General features: G+C 53.4%; 1 protein-coding gene across 4 annotated transcripts; it reads right to left on the minus strand.

Annotated features, from left to right (window-relative positions):
• Window positions 1-5,443: 5,443 nt before the first annotated feature.
• SYNDIG1L (synapse differentiation inducing 1 like) lies at window positions 5,444-24,648 on the minus strand. Of its 4 annotated transcripts, none has more exons than XM_045060230.1 (6): window positions 23,856-24,648; window positions 19,054-19,151; window positions 9,618-9,791; window positions 8,951-9,429; window positions 7,376-7,516; window positions 5,444-5,972 (listed from the first exon to the last, which is right to left on the minus strand). In XM_045060230.1, exons 4-6 carry the CDS (start codon window positions 9,368-9,370, stop codon window positions 5,931-5,933), a joined length of 603 nt encoding a protein of 200 aa, XP_044916165.1. In that variant the 5' UTR covers window positions 9,371-9,429; window positions 9,618-9,791; window positions 19,054-19,151; window positions 23,856-24,648; the 3' UTR covers window positions 5,444-5,930. The 4 variants fall into 4 exon arrangements, with proteins under 4 accessions (XP_044916165.1, XP_019688857.1, XP_019688859.1 ...); XM_019833298.3 differs by having other exon boundaries at window positions 5,444-7,217; window positions 23,856-24,637; XM_019833300.3 differs by lacking the exon at window positions 23,856-24,648 and adding an exon at window positions 20,407-20,976 and having other exon boundaries at window positions 5,444-7,217.

A 24,648-nucleotide genomic window follows, 5' to 3' on the forward strand; every position in this document is an offset into this window, starting at 1 on the left:
AGCACAAGGCCCTCAGCTTTCATTCCTGTTGTAGTACGTGTCACAACATCCAGGAGGCTTTTGTAGGAGCCTGAGTGGGAGCCGATGGGGGCTTGGACTGGGGCTTTGGCAACACAGATGGGGAGAAGTAGACAAATCAGGGAGGTTTGGGGGAGGTGGTGAGACGGGGTGAAGCAGTGCTCCTGTTTTCAGCCTTGACCTTCAGAGGGGGCAGTGGACAGGTCAGTGGCACTCTGACTTGTGGGCTCCTTTGGAGGATGTGGGTGGAGGCGAGCCAGAGGCTGAGTTAGGAGCAAAGGAAGTTGAGAAAGAACCTCTTCTTTTGAGGAGACCAGAAGGCACAAAGGGCAAGCAGCCACTCTGGCATCCTTGCCCCTTTGGTTATGTCTTCCTACAGAGTACGGACCTCACTTCCGTACTTCCGGGCATCCCAGACCAAAGGCAGGGGGAGGTGTGTCAGAGTCCTGTCCTCTGTCCCTATTCACATACCACCAGACTGGACACCCCGGGGGTCTCCTCTGTTGCCTCGGGTCTGTTTTATCTCCCCACCCCCCCCACCCCCACTCCTATCTCCTCCAAGAAGTTGTGGGTTCTCCCCTCTGAGAGAGAAATTGCAGAGGAGAGAGTCCTGACCCGGACCCCCTCCAGCTGTGTGGCATCTGCTGGGAGCAGGCCCCGCAGCACACCTAGGGATGCTGGGATCCGACGCGAGCCCACCCTTGGAGGAGCAAACAGCACATGGATGTGGCGATTTGAATGGATGCAATGGTGGCTCATGAAAGGGGCCGTTAGCTCTATTTGGTTTGTGGGTGGGGGCGTGTCTGTGGGAGGGAGTTGTCAAAAAAAAAAAAAGGGCTACAGAGAAGGTGGGATTTTCTGGACCTGCGTCTGGGAGGATTTTTATCAGTTTGGAGGAAAAGGTCAGGGAGTCGAGGCCGATAAGGGAATTACAGGCAGAGGGAACACAAGAAACAGGTCCCGGTCTTCAGCTTGCTACCAGCTGGGATCTGCTGAGAGGTCCACAAGGTCGAGGTATACCAGGACTTTGGCATTAATCTCTCTGGCTGGGTAGGGGTGGGGGCGGGGTGGGGGGGTGAGGAACTTACCGCAGGGAAGCCGTTTAGGGTGGTGATAACTAAACGCATTTCCCGATTTTGGACACTTACTAGGACGCTTACTTGGACACTTAGTAGGTGTCCAAGGCCGTTGTGGGAGCCATACGAGTATTCATGTGTGTAAGAGTCCCAGCAGCCTTAGGCACTATTCGCCTTGAGGGTTCCCAGTTTTCCGAATGGGAGGACACCCAAGGTGGCACAGAAAAGCAAGGTAGGATTTGAACTGGGAAGTCTGGCTCCAGATCGACCACCGTCACCTGCTGTTTCCCAGGGCTGGAGGGGATTCGGAAGGAAACCCGTCCGAGAGTCGGCCTCAGGAGTTGGGATGTGGAAGAAGGGGAGGGGCTGGGGGTTGACGAGGGTGAGGGTGGAGACACAAGTCTCCCAGAGGTCCTGGTACCATTCACTGAGCTGTGGAACCAGGACAAAAGAGGGCTTTCCTGGCCTCAGTTCCTCTGTATGAAAAATGGGGACAGAAACACTATGGCCGCGAGCATTGAGGGTGCTCTGTCAACGTAGCCTGCCCGTTGCCGCTTCATCTGGGCCCTGCCCGCCGTTACACACGTGTCTGCTGTCCCCTCTGTCCCCTTCCTGGCCGCCTCTCTGGCACCCTGGGCACTGGGAATTTCTTTCTTGTGTCCTCACGGAGCTAGAAGTGGCTTTGAAGCCTGGCTCTTTAGAGGGAGAGAGGTTCAAGGGATGTAGGTTGGAAATGCAGATGGGTGGCAGGAGCACCTTTTATTTTGGTTCAGAACATCTGAGTGTCTCCGTGGGGCACTCCCCACCCCTGAGAGTGTGGCCTCCCCTTGTTGCAGAGAGGATGTGAAAGCACGGGGTGGGGGGGGGGGTGTCTGCTGTGAGCCTGGGGCAGGCAGGGCTGGACAAGACTGTCATCTTCCCGCCCTACCCCTGCCATTCCACCAAAATAGAAGGACCGAGGTGTCAGCCCTAGGGAGGGACGCCTTTGAAGCAGGAAACAGCCTGGGAGGGAAGGCTGAAGGAAGCAAGTGTGTTAATATTCACAGGGCAGCAGCGGTCATCACTGGGTTTTCTGTGTTTCTACGGCAAGCAGACAATCACCGGCCTCGCTCAGCGATCTCAGGGCCTGGGAGGCAAGGCCTGGGCTCGGCTTACAAATTGCTGGGTGACTGGGCAACTCACCTCCCTCTCTAGGCCTCAGTTGTCTCATTGGTAGCCTGAGGGACTGTGACTAGGTCCTTTCCTGTTGTGACATTTGTATCCTTGACAACTTGGTGGCCCATCCCTGCCTCAGCATACCCCCTCCTATCACCTGGGTGGCCCGGAGACTCTGGAAAGCAGCAGGGACCCACGCTGAGGGGTGGTGGGTTTGCCTAGAGCCCCCTCCCTGGGAGGTGGGCAGGGGCAAGAGGGGCGCAGGGGCACATTCAGAGACATTTAACAGCCAGGGGAGCCCAGGCATGGACCAATGCATTTGGGGGAGGGGGCTGCTGTGTCAGCTGGTAACCTTTATTCCTGGGGAACCAGCTGCGGGGTCCTGGGGGAGGGCTCAGGGAGTCAGAAAAGGGAACCATGTGGGGGGCTTGGGGCAGGGCATATGTATCAACCGGCGTGGAAACGGTTCAGCATTTTGGCCACCGTGTGACTGCACGAGAGACCTGCTGTCTGTCAGCCCTGTGTGTGGAGGGAGGGACGGGAAAGGCTGCTGGGGCCCAGGAGCGGCTTTCTGGCCATTTCCGCCGTCAGAAGAATTCCTTTCACTCAGAGTGGGTGGCAGGTCACTGTTTCCACTTGGCCCAGCCTCCCAAGGCCCGTGGTCACAAGGAAGGGAGGCTTCCTCTCCTCCGCGCCACCCCCCACCCCTCCCCGCTCTTTCCACACAGCACTGTGGCTCCACAGCCAGGCAGCGCTGGGTCCTCTGTGGCTGCCTCCCTCAGCCCTCTTCCCTCCCCCCTTGGCCCCCCTCCTCACTCATACCCCCCCACCCCCCAGACAGGGACCTTTCCCCTTGGTTCTGCCTGTCTGGCAGAGGAGAAAGTTGAGGTGGAGTTGCAGGGGGGGGGGGGGGCGGCAGGAGCAGGTGCAGGTGAAGGGCAGCTGGTGGGGAGGGAGACCCTGGATTCTTGGTGCAGGGCCCCTTCCCTGCCTGCTGCCCCGACTTCCCCGTGCGGCAGTTTCGCTTTCTATTTTAAACAGTTTGGGTTGGCTGCTTCCCTGCCTTCCTGCTGGGTGTTTATAGTGAGGAAAGTAATTGGTAATATTTGCACAGATGTGCTAGCGCGGCAGCTCATCACGGGCACCTTTACCCGGGGGACCCTCCCTGCCCCCAGCCTCTCTCTGCCAGCCTGAGGAGCCAGCCTGCAGGGGGTAACGGCAACAGCAAGCTCCCCCCTCTCCCAGGAGCCTCAGGCGCTGAGGCTCAGGCCGAGAAAGCGCCCTAGGCGCACCCAGAGGCAGGCCTCAGCTTGACCTGGGAGGAGTTCCTGCCCCTGCTGCAGGGACTGATCAGAAAGAGCCCAGGCTCCACAGGATGTGCCCTTTCTAAGGGACTGTGTGGGAGGGGAGCCCCTGGGGTCTCCGTTTCTGATTCCATTTTCTCCTGCAGAGTCTGAATTTGCTTCTGGGGTAAGGGAGGGGGTAAAAAGGAGGAGGAGCAGGTGATCATAAGATATCATCTGGCTTCTTCTCCCCTGTCTCAAGGCCTGAAGGCAGCATTCTGGGGGGCTAGGAAGGAGGTGGGGATCATCTGGGCTGTGAGACAGGGGCCTGGACTGCCCGTGTGTGCTGCCCACTGCCCATTCTGGGGCCTGGCCAGGCTGGCGACGGGGTGAGACTGCACAGCGGGCAGGGCCAGATGAGACTCCTTGGCCGCCACGTCTCCTTTACCCCTTACCTGTGTGTGTGCACCTGTGAGTGTGGGCCTGCATATTTGTGCACGTGTGGGCTGTACCTGTGTGTGTGTGTGCATGGCTGCACGCCTGTGCCTATCTGTATATGTGTGCACGTGCATGTGCCTGCGTGTGCTACATGTATGTACCACACACATGCATACATGTGCTTTGGTTTGTGTCCCCCCCATAAGCCGACCCAGACACAAGGATTCAATTGCACGTAGATGGCCGCAGATAGCAAAGCAGGGGAGTGAGGAAGAAGGTGGGGGGAGGAAGGCGGCCAGTGAGGGCCGTGGTCTCCAGCAGAATGCTGCCGTGGGCAAGTGTAGGACATGGCTTGGTTTCTCCCAGCCAGAGGGCAGAGAGTCGGGGTTATCTGTCCACCAGCTCCCATCGTCACTGATTGAAGCCTCCTGACAGGGCTGTTGGCTCTCTGGCACTTTGGCCCGTCCTTGGCCTGGAGCTGCAGAGTTCTCAGGGAGCAGCCTTCGATGTGCTGCGGAGGTAAATGCTGAGTGGTGCTAGGTGACGCCGCCGGGTCTGTTGCCGTGTGGTGGGTGTGGCCGGTGTGGCGGGGGCCGCTGCAGAGGTGGGGGGAGCTGCAGGAAGGACAGGCTTGGTCCTCTAGCCATTGGAGGTGAGTGGCAAACAGCCTCAGGCCAAGCCGCCGTGGGGGGCTTCCCCAGCTGGAGAAAGCCTCCTCACCCTAGGCCTCTCTCCTTTTTTGGATGGCCCACACCCAATGACTGTTTGCTGGGGGGGGGGGGGGGGTATAAAGGCCTGGCCCTTTGTCCCAACTTGGGTCAACTCTGAAGGGTATCCTGGCTCCAGACCCCACTGCGTTCAGGCCTGCCTCACAGTCTCACCTCCCCCTGCCCAGATCTGCCTCCTCCTCCCTTCCTCAAATGATATCCCAAGAGCAGCCCCTAATATACATCTGGTGCTAATCTCTGTCTCCGGGGCATCCAGCCCACGCAGCATGTGTGTGTGCAAGAGAGCATAGCTGTGTCTTGCCGGGAGGACATACAGGTGTGGGTGCGCCTGTCCCACCTCCCCCAGGGCCCTCCTCGCAAGGTGATCTAGACGCCAGGCTGGTCCCTTTGCTGGCCCAGGCAGGCTCCTGGGGGCCTCGGGCGGGGGCAATAGCTACAGGCAGCTCAGTGGAGCCTCAATCACCTGCAAGCTCTTGACCTAGAAGGGATTTTTCTTCAGGCACGGACCTTGTCTTGTCCTGCTTGGAGTCAAGTGCACGCCATCACCCTACATCCAGGCTACCCTGAGCAGAGCAGTGGTGGGGTGGGTGGGTACTCTGGCCACCCCTCCTCCCGAGACCTTCTTGAGAAGACTGCTGGGGGCCCAGGGCAGCACACGCACAGCTGGAGGTCAGTCTTGGAGGACGGTGGGCTGCAGGCAAAGATGGAGGCAGGCAAGGACACGAAGAGGCCCAGAGGGCACCAGTGTTACAGAAATGTTTATTACAAGGATAAATATATACAATAGGGGGATATTAAAACCACTGATCCTGGGCCTGTGGGACTTCAGGGGATGCGGGGAGTGGAGGGTGAGGCAATGCCTGGTTGGGGAGGGTGATGGGACAAGGTGGGTCAGTGGTCGATCCACAGTCCTGGCCTCTGGATGCAGCCTGGGAATGACCAAGTCCCCAGATCCTGCACAGTTGGGTCCTTTGCTTGAGCCTGGACAGGCCTGCCCTCCCAATATACTGCCTCCCCCTAGCTGCCTGGCTGCCTCTAAAATTCTGGATGTTCCCTAGTGGCTGGAGGTGTTGAGAGCAGCCCTGGTTAGGGACGTCAGTGAAGACGGCTGACCCCCTGCATTCAGAGGTGGGAAAACATCACTGGTCTTTGAGAGACATGTTGCCTAACCTTCTTCTCCGAGGTGGTGGGGTCCTCAAAAATGGCTGTAGTTTGGCTCCAGCCCAGATGCTCTAGGCATAATCCAAATAGTTTGGGAGACTCCTGCCATGTCCCTGTTTGTGAATACGAAGGGTTATGGGGAAACAAATCTAGATAAATTCTCCTCATCCCTCTAGACCTTGCTCAAGGAACACCTCCTCCAGGAAGCCTTCTGAACCCTGCTGGGCTGCCAGTCCTCTATCCTGCCCCTCATTTACACTCGTGACTCCCCAGGGTCTCTCCTTGCTGCTTTCCCACAGGGCTGGATCTAGGGCCCTGTGCTCAGTGACTGGTGTGCTAAGGGCAGTCTCTGGGATAGTATTAGCTCAAGACCTCCCAGGAAGAGCCCAGAAAAGGGTGATGGAGGTGAGGACCTGGTGTGGAGCAGGGAGGCCTAAGTAGTCTGGCAATATTGCAGGACCTCTGTCATTACATCTGCCTTTTGTTCCTGCGCAAGGAAGCTCTAAGACCCTGCCTTGGGTGCAGAGCTTCCGTGCCCGAGACTCTTCTTCTCTATCTAGACTCTATGGTGTCTTACAAGCCCGCAGGAGAGAGCCGGAAAGAGCAAGGGGTCCCTGTGTCTCTATGTATTTCGCTCCGGGTTGGCTGGGGGTCTTGGCCTCATGGGGCCAGAGAGTGGAGTTGGGGAGGCTCAGGTTGTCCCCAGTGTGGAGACTCCGATTAGCCAAAAGAACTGGGTCAGGTCCCCTACCCCCAGGTGTCCTTTTATCTCCCAGTAACCTCCTGCTTTTTCTCTGTGGAGAGGCTGGCAGAGTTGGGGAGTGGGCTTCTGGCAGGGCAGGCAACCCTTTGTCGCGGGGGTGGGGGGCGGGGGGCAGAATAGGCTGAGCTCCCGGCCGGCCTCAAGCCAGAGGTAGGTCCTGCCTAGATGGCTTGATGGGCAGCCCTATTCTCTCTTGCTTCCTGACATAGCCTGGGCTAGAGGGTGGTGTCCCAGACTCTGCTCTGGGGCTGGGGGCTGTGGACAAGAAGAAGTGACAGTGGAGCCGTGCAGGCTGCAGCCTGGGAGGCCTCCCCACAACAAGCCAGGATTGTGGGTTGTCTTCAGGGGCCGGGGCTCTCCAGAGAGTCTGCAACCCCAAGCCTCACTGCCTCCTCAGGCGGAGCAGGGGAGCCAGGATGCCAGGCCCTGCTGGCTCCTAGCCATGGCCATTCTGGGACATGTAAGCTGCCAGAGCCACCACCACGGCCACATAGAGACCGGCGCCCACGGCGATGGAGAGTGTGGCCAAGAAGAGGGCCCTGCGGGAGGTGGTGCTGGCCAGGCGGAAGTCTCCCTTGGAGATGGCCTTGCTGGTCTAGGGAGAGAGAGGTGCTGGTGAAAGGGGGTGTCCCCACGGTTGGGAACCCAGCCCCAGCCTGCGGGGGCTCTGACCCGGTCCTGCGCATGGAGGGTCAAGCCCTCCAGTGGAGGGAGGGAGCAGGAGCAGATGCCCTGGGCCCCTCGTGCTCTTACCCCCTGGGAGAAGTAGAAGGCAGCGATGCCCAGGGGCCAGAAACAGCAGAGCATGGAGAAGATAGTAAGGCCCAGGTGATCCCTGGGCGGCAGCGCCACGAAGTTGTCTTCACTTTCACTGTCCGTCGAGGTCACATCACTCTGCAAAACACGGGTGGGCTTTTGCCACCGGGCCCAGGACCACCAGTGGCAACGATGTGGGGCCACAGGTAGTGTCATCTGCTGCGGGGGGGGGGGGGGGGGGGGGGCGTGTCGGTTGGGCTCGGCCCGCTCTACCCAAAGCCTGAACTGTGGCCCACTGATTCCCTCCTTTGGAATTAGCACAAGCATACAAAGAAAGAATACAAGTGTCAGTGTGCAGGCTTGTGTATCATCAGACAGTAATTGGGAAAGAGGAGAAAGTCTCAACGCCCAGTGGCCAGGAGATTGAGTTAATAAGTGAAGGAAGAACATACAATGGGATACCAGGAAACCCTTAAAAATCACCTCGTAGACAAATATTAAATTACGTGCAGCTATACTGAGATATGGTGCTTGGAGGGGAAAATCTGGTTATAAAACTATGTGCAGCAAGATCTTTCAGGGGGGAGTAGGGTGGGAGAAAAAGATTGAACAAAAAAAGACTAGAACATCATCGACTAAAATAATAATGTTCTCTTCCAGCGGTTTTCTGTATTTTTAAATTACTTATGTAATTAAGAAAACAAGAATGATAGGGGCGCCTGGGTGGCTCAGTCGGTTAAGCGGCCAACCTCGGCTCGGGTCATGGTCTCGCGGTCCGTGAGTTCGAGCCCCGCGTCGGGCTCTGTGCCGACCGCTCAGAGCCTGGAGCCTGTTTCAGATTCTGTGTCTCCCTCTCTCTGACCCTCCCCCGTTCATGCTTTGTCTCTCTCTGTCTCAAAAATAAATAAACGTTTGGGGCGCCTGGGTGGCGCAGTCGGTTAAGCGTCCGACTTCAGCCAGGTCACGATCTCGCGGTCCGTGAGTTCGAGCCCCGCGTCAGGCTCTGGGCTGATGGCTCAGAGCCTGGAGCCTGTTTCCGATTCTGTGTCTCCCTCTCTCTCTGCCCCTCCCCCGTTCACGCTCTGTCTCTCTCTGTCCCAAAAATAAATAAACGTTGAAAAATAAATAAATAAATAAACGTTAAATAAAAAAAAAAATTAAAAAAAAAAAGAAAACAAGAATGATAAATGCTATTACAAAATTAAGCCATTGGAGCACCTGGGTAGCTTAGTTGGTTGTGTCTGACTTTAGCTCAGGTCAACATCTTGCAGTTTGTGAGTTTGGACCCCACGCTGGGCTCTGCACTGACAGTATGGAGCCTGCTTGGGGTTCGTTCTCTCTCTTTCTCTCTCTCTCTCTCTCCCCTCTGCCCCACCCCCACTCACGCTGTCTCTCTCTCACTATAAATAAATAAACGTAAAAAAATGAAGTCATCAACCCAAGTTTGTGTTTCTCAAAGTATGGACACAATCTGTGCCAGAAACATAGATTCCTGGGCCCCAAGCCAGGCCCACTGAATCTCAACACCTAGAGGCTGGCCTGGGAATCTGCATTTTAAACACAGCCACTCACCTCCTCCTCCTCCTCCTGGTCATTCTCCTGGCCCTGCTGCTCCTCTTGAACCCCGTAGGACACAGTCTGGATGGTGACATCCTCTTCTGCTTGGCCAGGTTCTGTGGACCGCAGCGTCGGCCCCGCCTGGGGCTCCCTGTTCTCTGTGAAGCTGGTCTCACAGCTGTTTGCCCTGGCTTCCTTGACCTTGTCCCTCCCCAGGAGGCAGGTGGGCCTGTACCAGGCCTCCACGGCCAGCTGCAGGGATCCTGGGTCCAGGAGCTGATGGGTGCGAGCCGAGCCAGCACCACCCAGGAGGTAGGAGTAGAGCTTCTCCTGGCATGACCAGCTGGGCGAAGCCTCGGGGTAGGGGTAAGGGCCATGGAGGGGGGCGGGGCTCCGAGGCAGCAAAGGGTTCTGCAGTTCACTCAGACTCTCCATGGTTCTGGGGGCAGCTCCAGGGAGGGGAGCCTGGGCCAGCTGAGCTGTCCTCAGAGGGCCTGATGGGCGAGCAAGACAGATAGATGCTGAGTCCGGGGCGCTGGATGCAGGACGGGAAATGTTTAAGAACTCAGGCCCTCGGACCCTGCCTTTACCACTGGCCAGCTGTGGGACCTTGAGATGGCCACTGAGCTTCTCAGAGTTTCCTTTTCGTAGTCTACAAATTGGGTGTAGCCACAGTACTCACCTCATAGAGTTGGTTCATTCATTTATCCTGTCCACACTTATCGGTTGAGCATCAGCTCCCCACCAGGCACTGTACAGATACTGGGGACACGAAGGTGAGAAAGGCAGGGAGCAGAGAGAGGGAGGAGGATGCACTGTCTTCACGGAGCTCACGGTGGCGGAGAAGACACCTGCCCTGAAGGGGAAGGACAGCAAGGGGCATAAGAACGTGCAAGGCACGGAACGGACACAAAGGTACAGGGAAGGCTTGGGAGCTGAGATGGAAGAGGACCAGTTGGCAAGGCAAGGGGAGGGGAACACATTTCATGCAGAGGCCTCGATAAGGGATGTTCGCTCTGAGAGCCTGGGAGAAGGCTGGTGCCTCTCAGGGTGGAGAGGGAGGGGTGAGATGGGGTGTGTGGCCAGACCACGCAGCCCTGTTTAGGTCTAAGGGGGCTTCAGGGGTCTTGGCAGGAGCGATAGGATAGGGTTTGGGTCCAGAAGCTTCCCATGGCTGTGTGGGGAGAGTGTCTTGGAGAGGGCTGAGCTCATTGTGACACCGATAGGAGGCTTTGCCATGGCTTCAGGTAAGCTGAGGACAGCTGGGACTCAATGGGAGGAGATGCAGAGAAGGGGAGGGGCCTTGGGAGATAATGGCAGGACTTGGTGGCCGGTGGGATACTGGGTTGAGGAAGATTTGTTGTAGGGTTGGATGGGACCACGCTTGGCTCAGAGCTCAGCATAGGCCACGTGCTAACTGCTGTCGATTCTTCGCAGAGGAGGATGCTTCTCTCCAGTTATGGTCTTAAGGGGACGCTCCTTAGACTAATCTTCCCTCTAAGGTTAGTTGTGGCTTTGGGAAGTCCTGTGGGATCTAAGGCAGGGCCTCTGGAGCACTAAAGTCTGGACTTGCACATCCCAGCTTGAAGTGTAGACACACTCATGGGCTAGAGTGTAGATGCCCACCTGGGAAGGACACACAGTAGGTGCTCAGGGTTGATTGAAGGAGGGAAAGGCAGCCTATAAATGTGTTTACAGCAAAGCCTACACACATGCCGGGTGTGGCATGTAGAAGTGGGGGATGGAGAAAGGGGGCAGGCCCCCCCAGGGACCCTACTCTCTCTTTCCCAGTCCCATCATGATGCTGAAGGGTGAGAGGGTCATGTCTTGCCCTGGATTTATAATCTGAAGATAGGAGAGTCAGTCTTGGCCTTGATACTTTGGGCAAATAATCATGCCCTTCTGGGTTTCTTCATCTGTAAAGTGCAGATGATAATTCCTCCCCAACCCACAAGGTTGTTCTGAGGATCCAAAGAGATGGCTGATGCGTCATTGTACATTGTAAGTAGGAGGGGCTTCTGTGCCACCCTAGGTCATTTCTGGCCTGATGGTAAAGGGACAAGTGTGGAGAGGGAATTCTGCCCCCAGGGAAGGTTTGTCTAGGCCCCTTCTCCACTCCCACCTCCTATCAAGAATTCACAGCCAGAGGGGTGCCTGGGTGGCTCGGTCGGTTGGGTGTCTGACTTTGGCTCAGGTCGTGCATGATCTCACGGTCTGTGAGTTCAAGCCCCGCGTCGGGCTCTGTGCTGTCAGTTCGGATTCTGTGTCTCCCTCTCTCTCTGCCCCTTGCCCACTCACACTCTGTCTCTCTCTATCAAAAAATGAATAAACGTTAAAAAAATAAAAATAAAAAAGAATTCACAGCCAGAGCCTGGCCATTTCTCTTTCTTCCCCCAGGGAAGTGGTTCGATTCTAGAAAGTTGGTTTTGGGGAAACCTGAAGACAGAGCATGGCCCCAGGAATAATGGGGAATGGGACAGAGTGAGGGGCAGGGGAGGCCCAGGCAAGACCAGGGGGAGGCATTGAGGGTGGGTCCATGGGGGGCCAGGGTCCCTTGGCTGGCCTGCTATGAGGGAGGAGTGAGGGCTGTTGCCTGCCTGGAGGCAAAGGAGCAAGAGAAGGCTATCCTGGCCATGTCTCAGAGGCTCTGAGCCCGGAGAAGTGTGACCTCTGGGGCTGGGGCTCCAAGAATGTCTAACAGAATCCTGGAAGGACCCAAAGAACGGCGTGTGGCCCGAGTGCCCAACTCTTCACCCAGGGAGGGCACGGATGGTGCTGGGCTGCCCTACACCTGGGGGCTCTGTTGGCACATTAAGCAGTTACAAGTTCCATTTGGGCTGTCACCCAGCTGTGGAAGGAGTTTCTCCGCATGCAGAGATGGGACAGCAGTTCTTGGGAGGGGCGGAGCTCATAAATGCCAGGGTCTCACTACTTCTCCCTCTTCTTTCCTCTCTATGGATCAAAATGCAGGGAGCCCCTGGGACTATAATAGGTGGACGGGTTCCTTCCTGCAGGTGGGGAGCTTGGAGTACCCAAGCTTGCTGGACTAGGCTTGTGCCTGAGCTCCTCTGGGCAGATTCCCAGCGGGACTGGTCTCTTCTGACCCCTGAGGGCAGTTTTTGAGTCCTTGTCGGAGCCTCCCCACACCAGCAGATGTGACGTGCAGATGTACAATTGAAGGGCACGGGAGCACAAGGCTCATGGGTTTGGGAGTCAGGTACACTGGGATTCCATTCCGATTCGCCCCCATTAGCTTCTTGATCTGGCACCTCGGTTTCCCTATCTGCAATAAGAGGGGTTGGATTAAATGATCGCTGATGGTGGCACTAGCTCTCCACGGGCCCATAGCCTCAAGGAGCCCTGCAGAAGTCAGCTCCCCCACTCCCTGTCCTCTGTCAAGGCTCAGGGATAGATGAGCACGCTCAGAATCCAGTGACGTACCACCTTCCCTATCGTGGCGCCTCGAGCACATTGAAGGAAGCAAAGGGAAGGCAAAGCATCTCCTTGTCAGATGCACAGCGGAGCCGTCGCACCATCCCGTGGCTTCCCAACTCCCCCTGGTCCTGCCCTCCATCTTGCCCACCCTATGGGATTCTAGGACATGGCTCCCAAAGGTCCCCGGCCTCTCCTCTAGCCGGTCTTAATTAACGCCCCCTCTGCTTACAGCCTCAAGGGTCCCTGTTGTCATCTGCGTAGGCAGAGGTATGTGGGCGCCTTTTGGCAGGGTGTGGTGGGGAGGACCGGCCCCAGGGCCCTCACAGCAGACTAATGCATCAAAGTCACCCTGCCCTATGTCCTGAAGGAGGCATAGGAGGCCTTGGCAATCACCTGTCCGATCCCCCCAGAAGAAAAGGAAGGATCCTTGTGGCCAGGAATCAGGCCCCAGAGCTCTGGAGAATGTAGGGGCACTTGCAGGGGACGTGTCCAGGACAGGAAGGGGCAGCTGGGTCCCAGCTCATTCCCCCATTCTTGCCAGCCATCCTCTCTTGGTCAAAGTACACCCAGCTGAGCTACTGAAACCCAAGCCACGAAGCCTTTCCTGGATTACGCTCTCCTCCACCACACCGTGCCTCTGGGCAGGGGCTTCTCGGCTTCATGTATAAAGATGTATGATCCTGGGTTTGCACAACAGGGACAAACTGAAAGCCACCCGAGTGTCCCACAATCGGGCGCAAGTTAAATAAATTGTGGTACAACAATCCAGTGGTACAAGGCCTTCGAACAGGTTTACAAAGAGGAATGACATGAGAAAATGCTCATTGCGGATTCAGTGAGAGGGAAGAAAAGAAAATGCTATGTGCCTGCAATCTTAACTCTGCCAAAACGTCAACAGTGATTATCGCCAGGGGTGGGAGCACAGGTGCTTTTCATTTGCCTTTTTACACCTTTTTTTCCTGTTTCCCATATTTATTTTTTACACTGAGCATGTACTTCTTTTAAATCAGAAAAAAATTGAGTGCGCAGATTTCTTCCGGGCCGAATTACCTAAAAGTGGTTTTAAGCCTTGCCAGGTTTGGGGGTTCCTTCTGGGTGTAAAGGCTGAGCACAGTGTCAAAGCCTGCCCTGACACAGACAGACAGACAGACACACACACACACACACACACACACCCTCCGCCTCCATAAAGCAACCAGGTTATGGGCTACAGCACCTACTCACAGTCCAGCCAAGGGTCACAGTTCTTTAGCAGGTCACGTTCACCTCCGAAACCTGCTCGGGCCACACGGGAGTCCGCTAAACTGATCCTGGGGACCCAGCACTGAGCCCTGGCCAGAAGGAGGAGGTGGCAGGTCTCCAGGCCCAGGCTTCTCTATCCTTAGCCTTGCCTGACATTTTGGCCCGTTGCTGAGGGCTACCTCTCCCTGTTCTTTGGAGTAAAGGACCAGTATTCAGAGGATAATTTTCATCTCCACTTCTGCCTGGGGCTCATGTGGGCTGTGTGTGCCTGCTGTATAGACACTACTGTATGTCTGCTTACTTGCTGGTGAGCGTGCCTCTGCGTGTGTGTGTGACATGTGCACACATGTGCACACGTGTGTGCATTCTGCTCCAGAGGGAAGACATGAGATGTCTGCAATTCTTTTCTCTTTTTTTAATGATTTTTAATGGTTTTTTTGAGAGAGAGAGAGAGCGAGAGAGACAGATCATGAGCAAGGAAGGGGCAGAGAGAGAGAGAGAGACACAGCATCTGAAGCGGGCTCCAGGCTCCGAGCTGTCAGCACAGAGACCGACGCGACGCTCGAACCCATGGACTGTGAGATCATGACCTGAGCTGAAGTTGGACGCTTAACTGAGCCACCCACACGCCTCGAGATGTCTGTAATTCTGAAGCTAAGGAGATTGCTCTCGATTGTACAGTTGGGCAAGAGGTCCGGGCCCCACAAAAGGAGAGGGAGGGGAGGACCTGGGAGGCCACAGCCCCCGGTTTGTTTCCTTTGGAGCTGAGAACTGAGCTGGGCCCTAATGTTTTCCACTTCCTGATTTAGAGACCGAGAGCACAACGCCACCTCCAGACTGGGGACAGGACACCATACGGGAATCCACTGGGATCCAATTACAGCCTCCACTAGAGTCTGATTGTTCTGGAGTCCAATTACATGGTGTAACATCAGTTTGCTTATCTATAAAATGTGTGGAAGGGTACAAGGGGTTCATTTTTAATAGCTCAGCTCAATACGACCCTGAGATTCTATTGGGAGAGGAAGAACAATAACTTAACATTTATTGAGCTTTTCATCACGTGCCAGGAACCTAACTGCTCTAAAAGCTCATCTGACTCTATCATTTCTAGTGGGAGAGTCACAGCTGGACAGGGGGCTTCCTCTTCTAGGAAAGAAGTGGCAGTGTAACCTATGTCACACCCAATTGCCAAGAACAGTTAGAAAAACTAGGGAAAGATACGAAGGCATCAAAGAATCACCAAGGGAGCAAGAACTTGAGAGGTCAAGTTGCCAAGATCCGAGAGGAAAAAGAAACACGGGGAGGTGAGTGTGACCCTTGGTGCCACTTTCCCCCTCCAGCAGTATCAGAGGCCGAGGCGGGGAGGGGATGGGAGTTCAGGGCCTGTTAAGGAGGGGCCCCAGGAAACACCCCTGGTTTTCAACTGGGACTTCTTATGGGGTAACCCCAAGGAGCAGGAGCAAACCAAAAACAGAGCAGCCTTTACAGGCACAGAAACCAGGCTTTGAATCTGCTCCCGCCTAACTGGATTAAGGTGATCTACATGCAGCCTCTGAAGCAGAATTGCCCAGGGCAGCGGTTCCGGTCATCGGTGTGCACTCACATCACCTGCACGACTTGGCCCAGGCTGCTGGGCTCCACCCTCACCGTTTATGATTCCGAAATAGGCCTGAGAATTTGCATCTCTAACAAGTTCCCAGGTGGTGTCGATGCTGCTGGTCCAGGGATCACACTTTAAGAACCGCTGCTCTACTAGTCACTATAAGAATAGTAGGGGCGCCTGGGTGGCTCATTTGGTTAAGCGCCCGACTCTTGGTTTTGGCTCAGGGCGTGATCTCACGGTTCGTGAGTTCGAGCCCCGCATCAGGCTCTGCGCTGATAGCACGGGGCCTGCTTGGGATTCTCTCTCTCTCTCTCAAGATAAATAAATACACACAAAAAAAATAACAGCTATGATTTACTGCAACCCCACATGAGCTAGGTGTTTCCTATGCTTCATCTCAAAACCATACAACCACCAGCGGGGCTGGTTGTGATTATGTCCCATTTTTCAGATAAACTGAGGCTCAGACAGGTCAAGTAACTTGTCCAAGATTAAACAGTGATGGAGACTGGAATTGAACCCAAGTTTCATTGAATCCAAAGCCTGGGCTCTCACTTAACTGCGCCTTTCAGAGCCTACTTGTGTGCCGAGGGCTGTGATAAATAGTGTGGGTGTGACAGTGTCGAAGACTTGGTCTCCAATAGGTTAAAACCGAGGGCCTCAGTGAAGGGAATGGGAAATGGGAACTTCGTGAAAAGATTAGGAGATGGGGGGGGTGAGTTAGCAGCCCAGGGGTGGTTCCCTAGATAACCTTAAGGTCTGGGTTCATATAGATACAGACTCATTGTGAGGACGTTCAGCTGTTGGCCACTATCTCTCGGCACAGCAAGAGTGATTGCTTCTAAACCGAAAGATAAAAGCAAGATCTTCTTGGCAAGGCAGAGGATTAAATATAAATGATTAAAATCCAGGGAAAAGGTGAAATTTTTACGATTGGGTGCTAGATCATCCCCTTGTCAGATAATGTGTAAACCATACTGCAAATTGTGAAGTGCTGTGGCTACGGTGGTTGTTTGCAGATGGCTTGAGGCTGGATTTGACGATCTCTGGTCTAGAGTCTTGGCTGCAGCTTGCTGCATCTGACAGTGGAGAGAGAAAGCCAGGGGTCTGGGTGGGGAGGAGGGCGAGGCCAGCGGAATCAGAATCGAGGGAAAATGAGAACTTGGCTTTCTTTGCTTCAGTTTGCCTCTTCAGGGAGCTAACACAATTGATTATCCTTTTTTCCCTGTTTTCAGCTGCTCCTCACTCCTGATCCTTCCTAATGGCACTTAAGCATATTGTAGTCTCTCTCGCTTAAAAAAGAGATCAATTGCGATGATTGCAAAACCCAGCTGTAAATACTTTGATACTCCTCCCTTCGAGAGGAGGGATACAGACCCCTCTCTCTAATCTTGTGACTGCTTCAACCACAGAGCACAGCAAAGGTGATGCTGTGTGACTTCAGAGGCCAGGTTATAAAAGGCCATGCATCCTTTGCTCACTGAAAGACTCACTCCCCCAACCCTGAGCCACCCTGTCTGTAGCTGGACTACTCTGAGGTTGCCCTGCTGGAAGGTCATGTGTGTAGAAGTTCTGGTGGATGGAACCTGCTGAGCCAAGCCTTCCAATCTTGCCAAGATGTTAGACATGTGAGTGAAGCCATCTTGGACGCTTCAAACCAGCCCATCTGTCAGCCAAATACCACTGCGTGACCTCTGTCCCTGCCATGTGGAGTGGAGTAATCACACAGCTCAACCCTGCATGGATTTCTGACCCTCAAGGTCATGAGGTAGAGTAAAATGTCTTTAGTTGTAGCCACTAAGTTTTGGGGGTGCTTAGGCAGTGACAGATAACTGGAATGCCTTTCCTCAGTGCCATTTCCCTCCGACAGCCCCTGTCCTCTCTTTCACTTCACAGTCGTGTTTCTCAGGAGCATTGTCTCTACTCACATCAGAATCCTTCAGCTCTCAGCTCACAAGTCCCTTCCTCAGGGAGATGTCCCTACATCCTCAGTCTAGATTTAGGCTCCTTGTTTATCTGCTCTCCAGGCTCCAATTCCTCCTCTCAAAGAGCTTAGCACAGTCTTTTTCTATATGTGTGATTTGTTGATTAGCGTCTTTCTCTCTCACCAGATTGTGAACTTCAAGAGGGTGGGGACTGTATCTTCCTCATTCGTGCAGCACCTTGCCTGGCGTATACTAGGCACTCAGTAAACAGTTGATCTCATGAATAAATGAGTGAATCAGTGAATGAGTGAGCTAGGTGTGCTAAGGCTCCCCCATAAGAAAGGACTTTCTAGGATCTGGGGTGGGTGGAGCATATCTGCATAATTTCTTGAGCAGTTAATTCAGACCAGTTCTTGGGATGCAAGAATAAACAAGAAGTGGTACCGGCTTTGAGGGGGAATACAACCAGCACATACGAAATTTCAATACAATGGAGTGAGTTGTGCTAAATACGACCAAGTGCTAGAGGTACACTGATAAGGGACTCCTATCCTGGGATGGGAGAGGAGGCAATGTCAGAAATTAAGAAGAGGCTTTCAAAGCATGTGACATATGAATTGAATCTTTTTTTTTTTTTTAGTTTATTTTTTGAGAGAGAGAGAAAGAAAGTGAGCGAGCAGGGGAGGGGCAGAGAGAGGGAGATAGAGAATCCCAAGCAGGCTCTGCACCGTCCGCACAGAGCTCGATGCGGGGCTCAAACCCACGAACCGTGAGATCATGACCTGAACCAAAATCAAGAGACAGACGCTTAACAGACTAAGCCTCCCAGGTACCCCTGAGTTGAATCTTCAAGGCAGAATCTGAGTCATCCAGGTGAGACAATGAGAGAAGGGCATTTCCAGCTGAGGAACCAGCACAAAAGCGTGAGGTAGTGGAAAGGAGGGGAAGCCAGGGAGGTTTGGTGTTGGTGGAATAAGACGGGAGAGGTGGGAAGGCCTTGAATTCCATGCAGAAAAGCTCTCTTCTGTGGGAAGCGGGGAGCCAATGAAAGTGGTAGCAAGAAAGTGACATGGTCATACCCAGTTTTAGAGCTCTCTGGCTGGCTGCAGTGGATACAAAGCACGGGAGGTGAATGAGAATGGTGGCTAAGAGTCCCATGAAGAGATGAGTACAAAAATGCAGGCAGGAGAGGATGGGGACCTAACCCTGATCTGTGGCAAAATGGATGGAAATGAAGAGTCATAACCAAGAAGGAGTCAGGAGGCTGAATGAACGGAACTTTGTGGCTAACTAGAAGTGAGGGAGAGGGAGGAGCCTAGAATGACTCCCAGCCTTCTGGTTTTGTCAATTAAGTAGAAGGTGAGGCCACCAACTGAGACAGAAAATCCAGGGGAAAGATCGCTGGTTCAAGAAGGCAGCCTGAGGGGTGCCTGGGTGGCTTAGTCGGTTAAGCGTCCGACTTCAGCTCAGGTTGTGATCTCATGGCTGGTGAATTTGAGCCCCACATCCAGCTCTGTGCTAACAGCTTGGAGCCTGCTTTGGATTCTGTCTGTCTGTCTCTCTCTCTGCCTCTCCTCTGCTTGAGCTCTGTCTCTGTCTCAAAAATAAATAGGCATTAAAATTTTTTAAAAAAAGAAGGCAGCCTGAGCACTAGTGATGACCTCTTCTCCTTCAGATTCTATTAAAGTGATAAAGCATATATTTCTAAAAGAATGAAATCATAACAAAATTGGAAAACAACAAAAAATGGTATCAGTGGAACAGAAACACTGAGGAATTTCTGGAAGATAAAGAGCAAATGAAATTCTTTGGTGAGGAAATCAGTGTTGAGAAACCTGCAGCCCCAAACAGAATAAGAAGTAAGAATAAGTCTCATTCAAGGGGGACGTCTGTTAGGGAAACAAACTTACCCAAGTTCAGAGGAAATCCGTACCAGTTGCCTATGCTAGTCAATACCTTCCTTTATTCGTAAGTCTGAGTGGACACCAAAGGATAATGAGGAACAACTCTATGAAAATAAAAGAGAAGGATTAAATACACAAATAGAACAATTGACCCAGTAAGATTGAAATCATTCAACTTATAGAAGAGATCTCTAAATTTTTTTCAATTCATATCCCCTGGGAGAAAAAAAAAGAGGACATTGTATCCATAAAATGAGAGCAGCCTGCTATGAAAAAGAACAAAGAATATGAAAGTGTTTTGGAAAATGAAAATAACTGTCTACATTTTCAAAAAATTTAATAAAGTGGGGTGTCTGGCTGGCTCAGTCAGAAGAGCATGTGGCTCTTGATATTGGGGTTGTGAGTTTGACCCCCATGTTAGGTGTAGAGATTACTTAAATAAATACAACGTTAAAAATTTAATGGAGAGACTGGATAACAGAATGGACACAGTTAAAGACTAACTTTTTAATGTGAAAGGACAAGTTAATGAAATATCCCAAGACATAGAGCAAAAAGACAAGAAGATGGAACATATGAAAGAAAGGTAAGAGACATGGAGGAGAGTCCCAGAGGTTCAACATCCATCTAATAGAAATTTCGGAAAGACACAGCAGAGACTGAATGGGAATGATGATGAAAGGAACAGAAACAGGAAGTGGTTCCTGAGCTGAAAAAACAAAAAAGAATATTTATATTAAAAAGGCCCACGAAGTACCAATCCAGTAAAATGAAACACACACACACACACACACACACACACACACACACACACACACACACTAACACAACAAGGAAGAGCAGGATAGGAAGGAGAAGTGGATGAGTTGGGTCTTGGGATGCTAGGGTAGAAAATCCACCTGACAGTTAGATGTATGCAGTTGAATCCCTGGGTCATGGTCAGGGCTAGAGAGAGACTTGAGAATTATCAATGGAGCTATGAAGAAAAGCAGGGCAGAGGAGAGGAGAGGGTGAAGGAGGGAACCCAGCAAAGAGAGATAGGATGGCTGGAACACTTCTCAGTTCCCAGGGGAGGCTTCCTAGGCACTTCCAGAGACATCGGTCTACCTTATTTTCTATCTGCTGCCAACCTGGGCTTCCCCTCAGAGCATAATTCATTGGCTTGGGGATGGATTTGTGGCTAACAAAGATGAAAATTACCGGGAGGATTGGGACAGCGGCACCACTACTCAAATTAGTCCATTTTCAAGCAGGAATCAAATCTTTATTCTTGCTGAAACAACCTGTCTCCTCACTGAAGCAGCTTGTTCCCAACCACTTAGAAGCAAATAGTACATCTAATGGCAGAAGATAACACACCTAACAGAGAGGAGAGGTAGAGCGTCAGGTCCTCACTCCCTGCTTGGTTTGCTTGAGGGAAGGGGGTGGTGGGTGCTGGTGGCAGCTGTAGGAAGGACGGAGAAGTGAGAATAAAGGAGGAGCAAAGAGAAGAGAGAAACTGAATACAAAGAGCAGGGTTGAGATTAGGGATGAGATTAGTCTTTATTGTCCCCCCACCTTGCAGCAGGGGGGACCTTATTCCAGCAGGATGCCCACCAAGCCCCTGAGAAGAAAAGGGGGTTAGAAAATGGCAAAGGTTTAAAGAAATCGGATGCTTTTTCTACTTTCTCCTTGGAGTGGGGTGTACTTTGGGACTGGAAGTCCCTCTAGGATTCATGGATGAATTGGCCTTTGAACTTGATGATAATTAATAATGTGCAGATGTCTCTAGATATTTTATTCTCTGCTTCTGTCATATGTGTGCCGCCCAGCAGAAGGGACCTGCATGGGTATATTTCAATGTTTCAATCTCTCTCTTCTTTCTTTCTTTCCTTCTTTCTTTCTTTCTTTCTTTCTTTCTTTCTTTCTTTCTTTCTTTCTTTCTTTCTTTCTTTCTTTCTTTCTTTCTTTCCTTTCTTTCTTTCTCTCTCACACACACATACACACTTCATTTCTTAATGACCATGTTACATTTGTCTATTCCTCTTCTTTAGATTCTCCCCACCCCGCCCCTGACCCCAGATAACCAGGATCACCTAATCTCTTCTTCCTTTTGAGGTGTTGCAGAAGGGGTCAAGTAGGACCCCCAGCAGGAAGTTGGCAGGTGGGGAACACAAGGAGTAGCCAGTGGGTAGTTCTCCCTGGTTGAGAGAGGAGCCAGATGTGTCTACCTTGGTGACCAGAGATGCCCTGCACTCTGACAACTCTGGGGGTGGGGTATCCACCCAAAAAGCTGCAGACGGTGGGAGTGGGGGTGGTGAGTTGTTCTAGCCCCAGCAGGAGGCCAGCACCCCCACAGACTAGTCTTGTAGATAATAAAGCCCCTCTCTATGCTTGCTGTGCTGCGCGGTTGCCATTACTTTTGTCATGAGGGTTAGTGACTGTCGGTTAATTCTGGAGAGCTGATTTTTGCCAGTGCTGCACCAACATCTGGGAGCCAGAAAGTGCTGACATGGGGTGGGGGGTGGTGGTTGATCCCCCACCCTGGCGGGGCGCTTAAAGGGTAAGTCAGGGGGGTCACTGGCATGGCTTACTCAGCTCTAAAGAAGTGCCAATTAGCTGAGGTTTTTCTGGATATTGGCTGGGCCTGCCACAGTTGAGGAAAATTGTCAGAGGAGCTCGTTTTGTTTTTATATAAAAAAAGCTCTCCCCAGGGATGGATCTCTCCTGACTGTCCCCTCTTCCAGTCTTCTTAGGAGAGGGGATCCAGCCAGGCAAGGTCCCTAGGAGGACATGGCTAAGAACTGGGCTCCTGGCTCTTGGCTACTCACAAGGAATGTGGTGAGGGGGGTGCTTTCCTAGAATCTTGTCCTGGAGGCAGGGGCCCTCCCAGCTCTGCCACTCTGTACACACTCATGGCCTTCCGGGAAAATAAAGAAGAGAGGGGGAGCTTAAGGAAATATCAGAAACATAAATGGCTTTTTCAGGTTCTTACTGCTCCCTTCCACTCCATTCATAAAATCCAGTTCTTTGCTGAAAGGATATTAACTTAGTCTTAAAACCAGGTTAATGAAGCTGGTATGCTGTGTTCAAGAACTGAGGGATTTGCGGTCTCAAGATGGCCATCAGAGAGCCTCCCAGAACATCAGGAATGTTAGAACTTATCTAGTCCAACCCTCTTTTACAGAAAAGAAAAATGAAGCCTACAGAGGGAAAAGAACTTGCTTGAGTCAGTGGCAGATCTGGGACCAAACATGGGGCTCCCAGACGTCCAATCAAATGCTTTTATTCTGAGATATTTTAACACTCCATTCTCTTATTTTACACCCAATTACCGAGTCCTTACTATCTTCCAGGTGCTATGGGGGAGGGGAAGTGTGCAGGGAGGCAAAGAGATGAAAACAACACAATCCTTGCCTTCAAGGAGCTGTTTCCTTAGATCTGTGATTCTTGGGGGGGGGGGGGGGGGAAACAACGAAAACTGTGAGTCAGACTCTCACCCTATATTATCTTCTATAGGTGATGATGAAAGAGAAGGGGGGAGGGAACCCTTTTGGCTCCTCAAGATTTATAAGTTGGGTTTCACGGACCCCAGGGAGGCCAAAGACAAAGCAAACCATGGTCAGGCTGGGAGAAAGGGGGTAGGGGTAACAACGATCAGATTACTTCCAGCCAGACTGGCTAGTGGATGGACAGCAGCTCATCCTGGTATGATGACCCACAGATGACAAGCCTTCAATCAGGCACATTGTTTCACTGAGTTCAAGGCAGTTCCCTGAGGTGGGCACAACAGCTACCTTATCCCCACTTTAGGGATGAGGAAACTGAGGTTCAGAGAGTTCAGGTAACTGGCCTCAAGCTGAGAAATGCCAGCGCTCAGCCAAGAACTCCTGGTCTAGTGCTCTTTCTCTCGGTGGGGGTGGAGAATTTGTGCTGGGTTGAAATGATAGGGACAAAGCAGTGGTCAGCCACAGTGATAGGCCAATCTTCCTCTACGCAGTTTTATTTTGATCACTACATTCTGCCACTCAGAGAACTCTGCTCTGAAGAATTGGAAGCACTTTGCAGGCCTGAATGAGCTCATTCGGCACACTCTTGCCAGTAAGAGGGCAGACTCCAAATGGAGGCTGTCTAGGGTGACCAGCATTTGGGCACATAACAGAAAACAAGGCTCAGGTATCTCCACTCTCTGCCCTTATGCACCAAGCAGTATGAGGCAAAACCAGCCTTCTTCCATTAGAGTCAAGAGGGCCATAGGACAAAATGAAGGTATATTCTGCTACCTCCTTCCTTCCCTGGAGAAATGGGTTAATCAGTCCTAAGGGGCCTGGCCCATCCTCGGCCCAAGGGCCATTACCGGGCAAAGAAATCTTGAAGCGTGGGGTGAGGGGAAGACCACAGCCACTCCAGTCACCCTGATGAGCAGGCTTGGGGAGGAGAGGGATGCTTAGTGAAGCTGGCTCAGATTTCCCTCATGAGCAAAACCATGGTGGGCACTGGGGTACAGGAGTCCGGGATACTCTCCTTACCGTTCTTTGTGGGCAGGGTGTCTAAGAGCTGTCTCAGGTTGGGGTTAAGGCCTGGCGGTGTGGGGTCAGAGTGTCCAGGTGACTACCTGGGCCCCAGTCCCACAGGCTCCTCCCAGCATCCCCAGTCTGTAGGGTGAGGGGTAGGGATAGACTTGGCAGTGATCTCTTGCGGAGCGCAAGGTGCAGTCAGCAGGGAGGAAGATCCCCCATCCCTGAGAGGGGTCCCACTGCACTCCCCAGCTCGATCGGGCCTCGGCGTCTCGCTCTGGGTTCCCGCTGTGCCCCCAGACGGCCCCTTACCTGTCCCGCCGAGGACGGTCCCGCCTCCTCCGCGGGGCTCGGGGGCCCAGCATGGGCCGGTGAACGACGGCGCCCCCGCCTTGCGGCCGCGGTGGAGCTCCCAGGAGGGCGCCTCTGCTCCCGGCCCCGGGTCCCTGCCTCCGCCGCCGCTGCCGCCGCCGCCGCCGCCGCCGCTTCAGCACCGCGGACAGCTCCCGCCCGCCGCCCGGCGCCGCCGCCCGCCCCGCCCGGCGCGGTCCCGGGAGCCCCGCATCCTGGTCCGGCCCCGCCGCCGCCACGCAGCCCTTAGCCCGGCCCGAGGCGGCTCCGCGCCGACTTGGGAGAGCAGAGAGGAGGATTCCCCTCCTCCCTGCCTCCCGCCGCCGCTGCCGCCGCCGCCGCCGCCGCCTCTTTCTCCCCTCCGTCTCCCTTCCACGCTCGGGAATCAGCCCACCAGGCACTCCGGACCCAGCTCCGGGGCGGGGCGGGGCGGGGCGGGGCGGGGCGGTAAGTCAGGGGAGCCCAAAGGAGGCGGCGGAGCGAGGGGCGCACAGCTGGAAAGGTCTCTCTGATTCCTGGAGCCGAGCTCCCTTTCTCAGTCCTTCTCCTTACCCTACTTCCCCATTCCCCCAGGAGCGATGGGCGGCCCTCGGGTTTCTTGAAGTATTTTGGAGGTCCTAGGTTCCCAAGCTCTGAGTTTTAATATTAACCTAAAGAGAAGAAAAGCAAGCAAGCAGAAAGCATTTATTGAGCGCCTACTATATACCAGACACCATGCCAGGTTTTTATGTTTGTAACCAGTATAATCTCATTT

The sequence above is a fragment of the Felis catus genome, chromosome B3, assembly GCF_018350175.1.
Source record: "Felis catus isolate Fca126 chromosome B3, F.catus_Fca126_mat1.0, whole genome shotgun sequence".
Taxonomy (NCBI): Eukaryota; Metazoa; Chordata; class Mammalia; order Carnivora; family Felidae; genus Felis; species Felis catus.

Excerpts from the sequence above, each read along its gene's own strand:
- SYNDIG1L (XM_019833302.3), bottom strand. The coding sequence starts at position 9,370 with ATGGAGAGTCTGAGTGAACTGCAGAACCCTTTGCTGCCTCGGAGCCCC. Across the intron at positions 7,517-8,950 it reads ACCAGGAGGAGGAGGAGGAG|AGTGATGTGACCTCGACGGA; the intron begins GTGAGTGGCTGT and ends CGTGTTTTGCAG. Across the intron at positions 7,218-7,375 it reads CCTTCTACTTCTCCCAGGGG|ACCAGCAAGGCCATCTCCAA; the intron begins GTAAGAGCACGA and ends CTCTCTCCCTAG.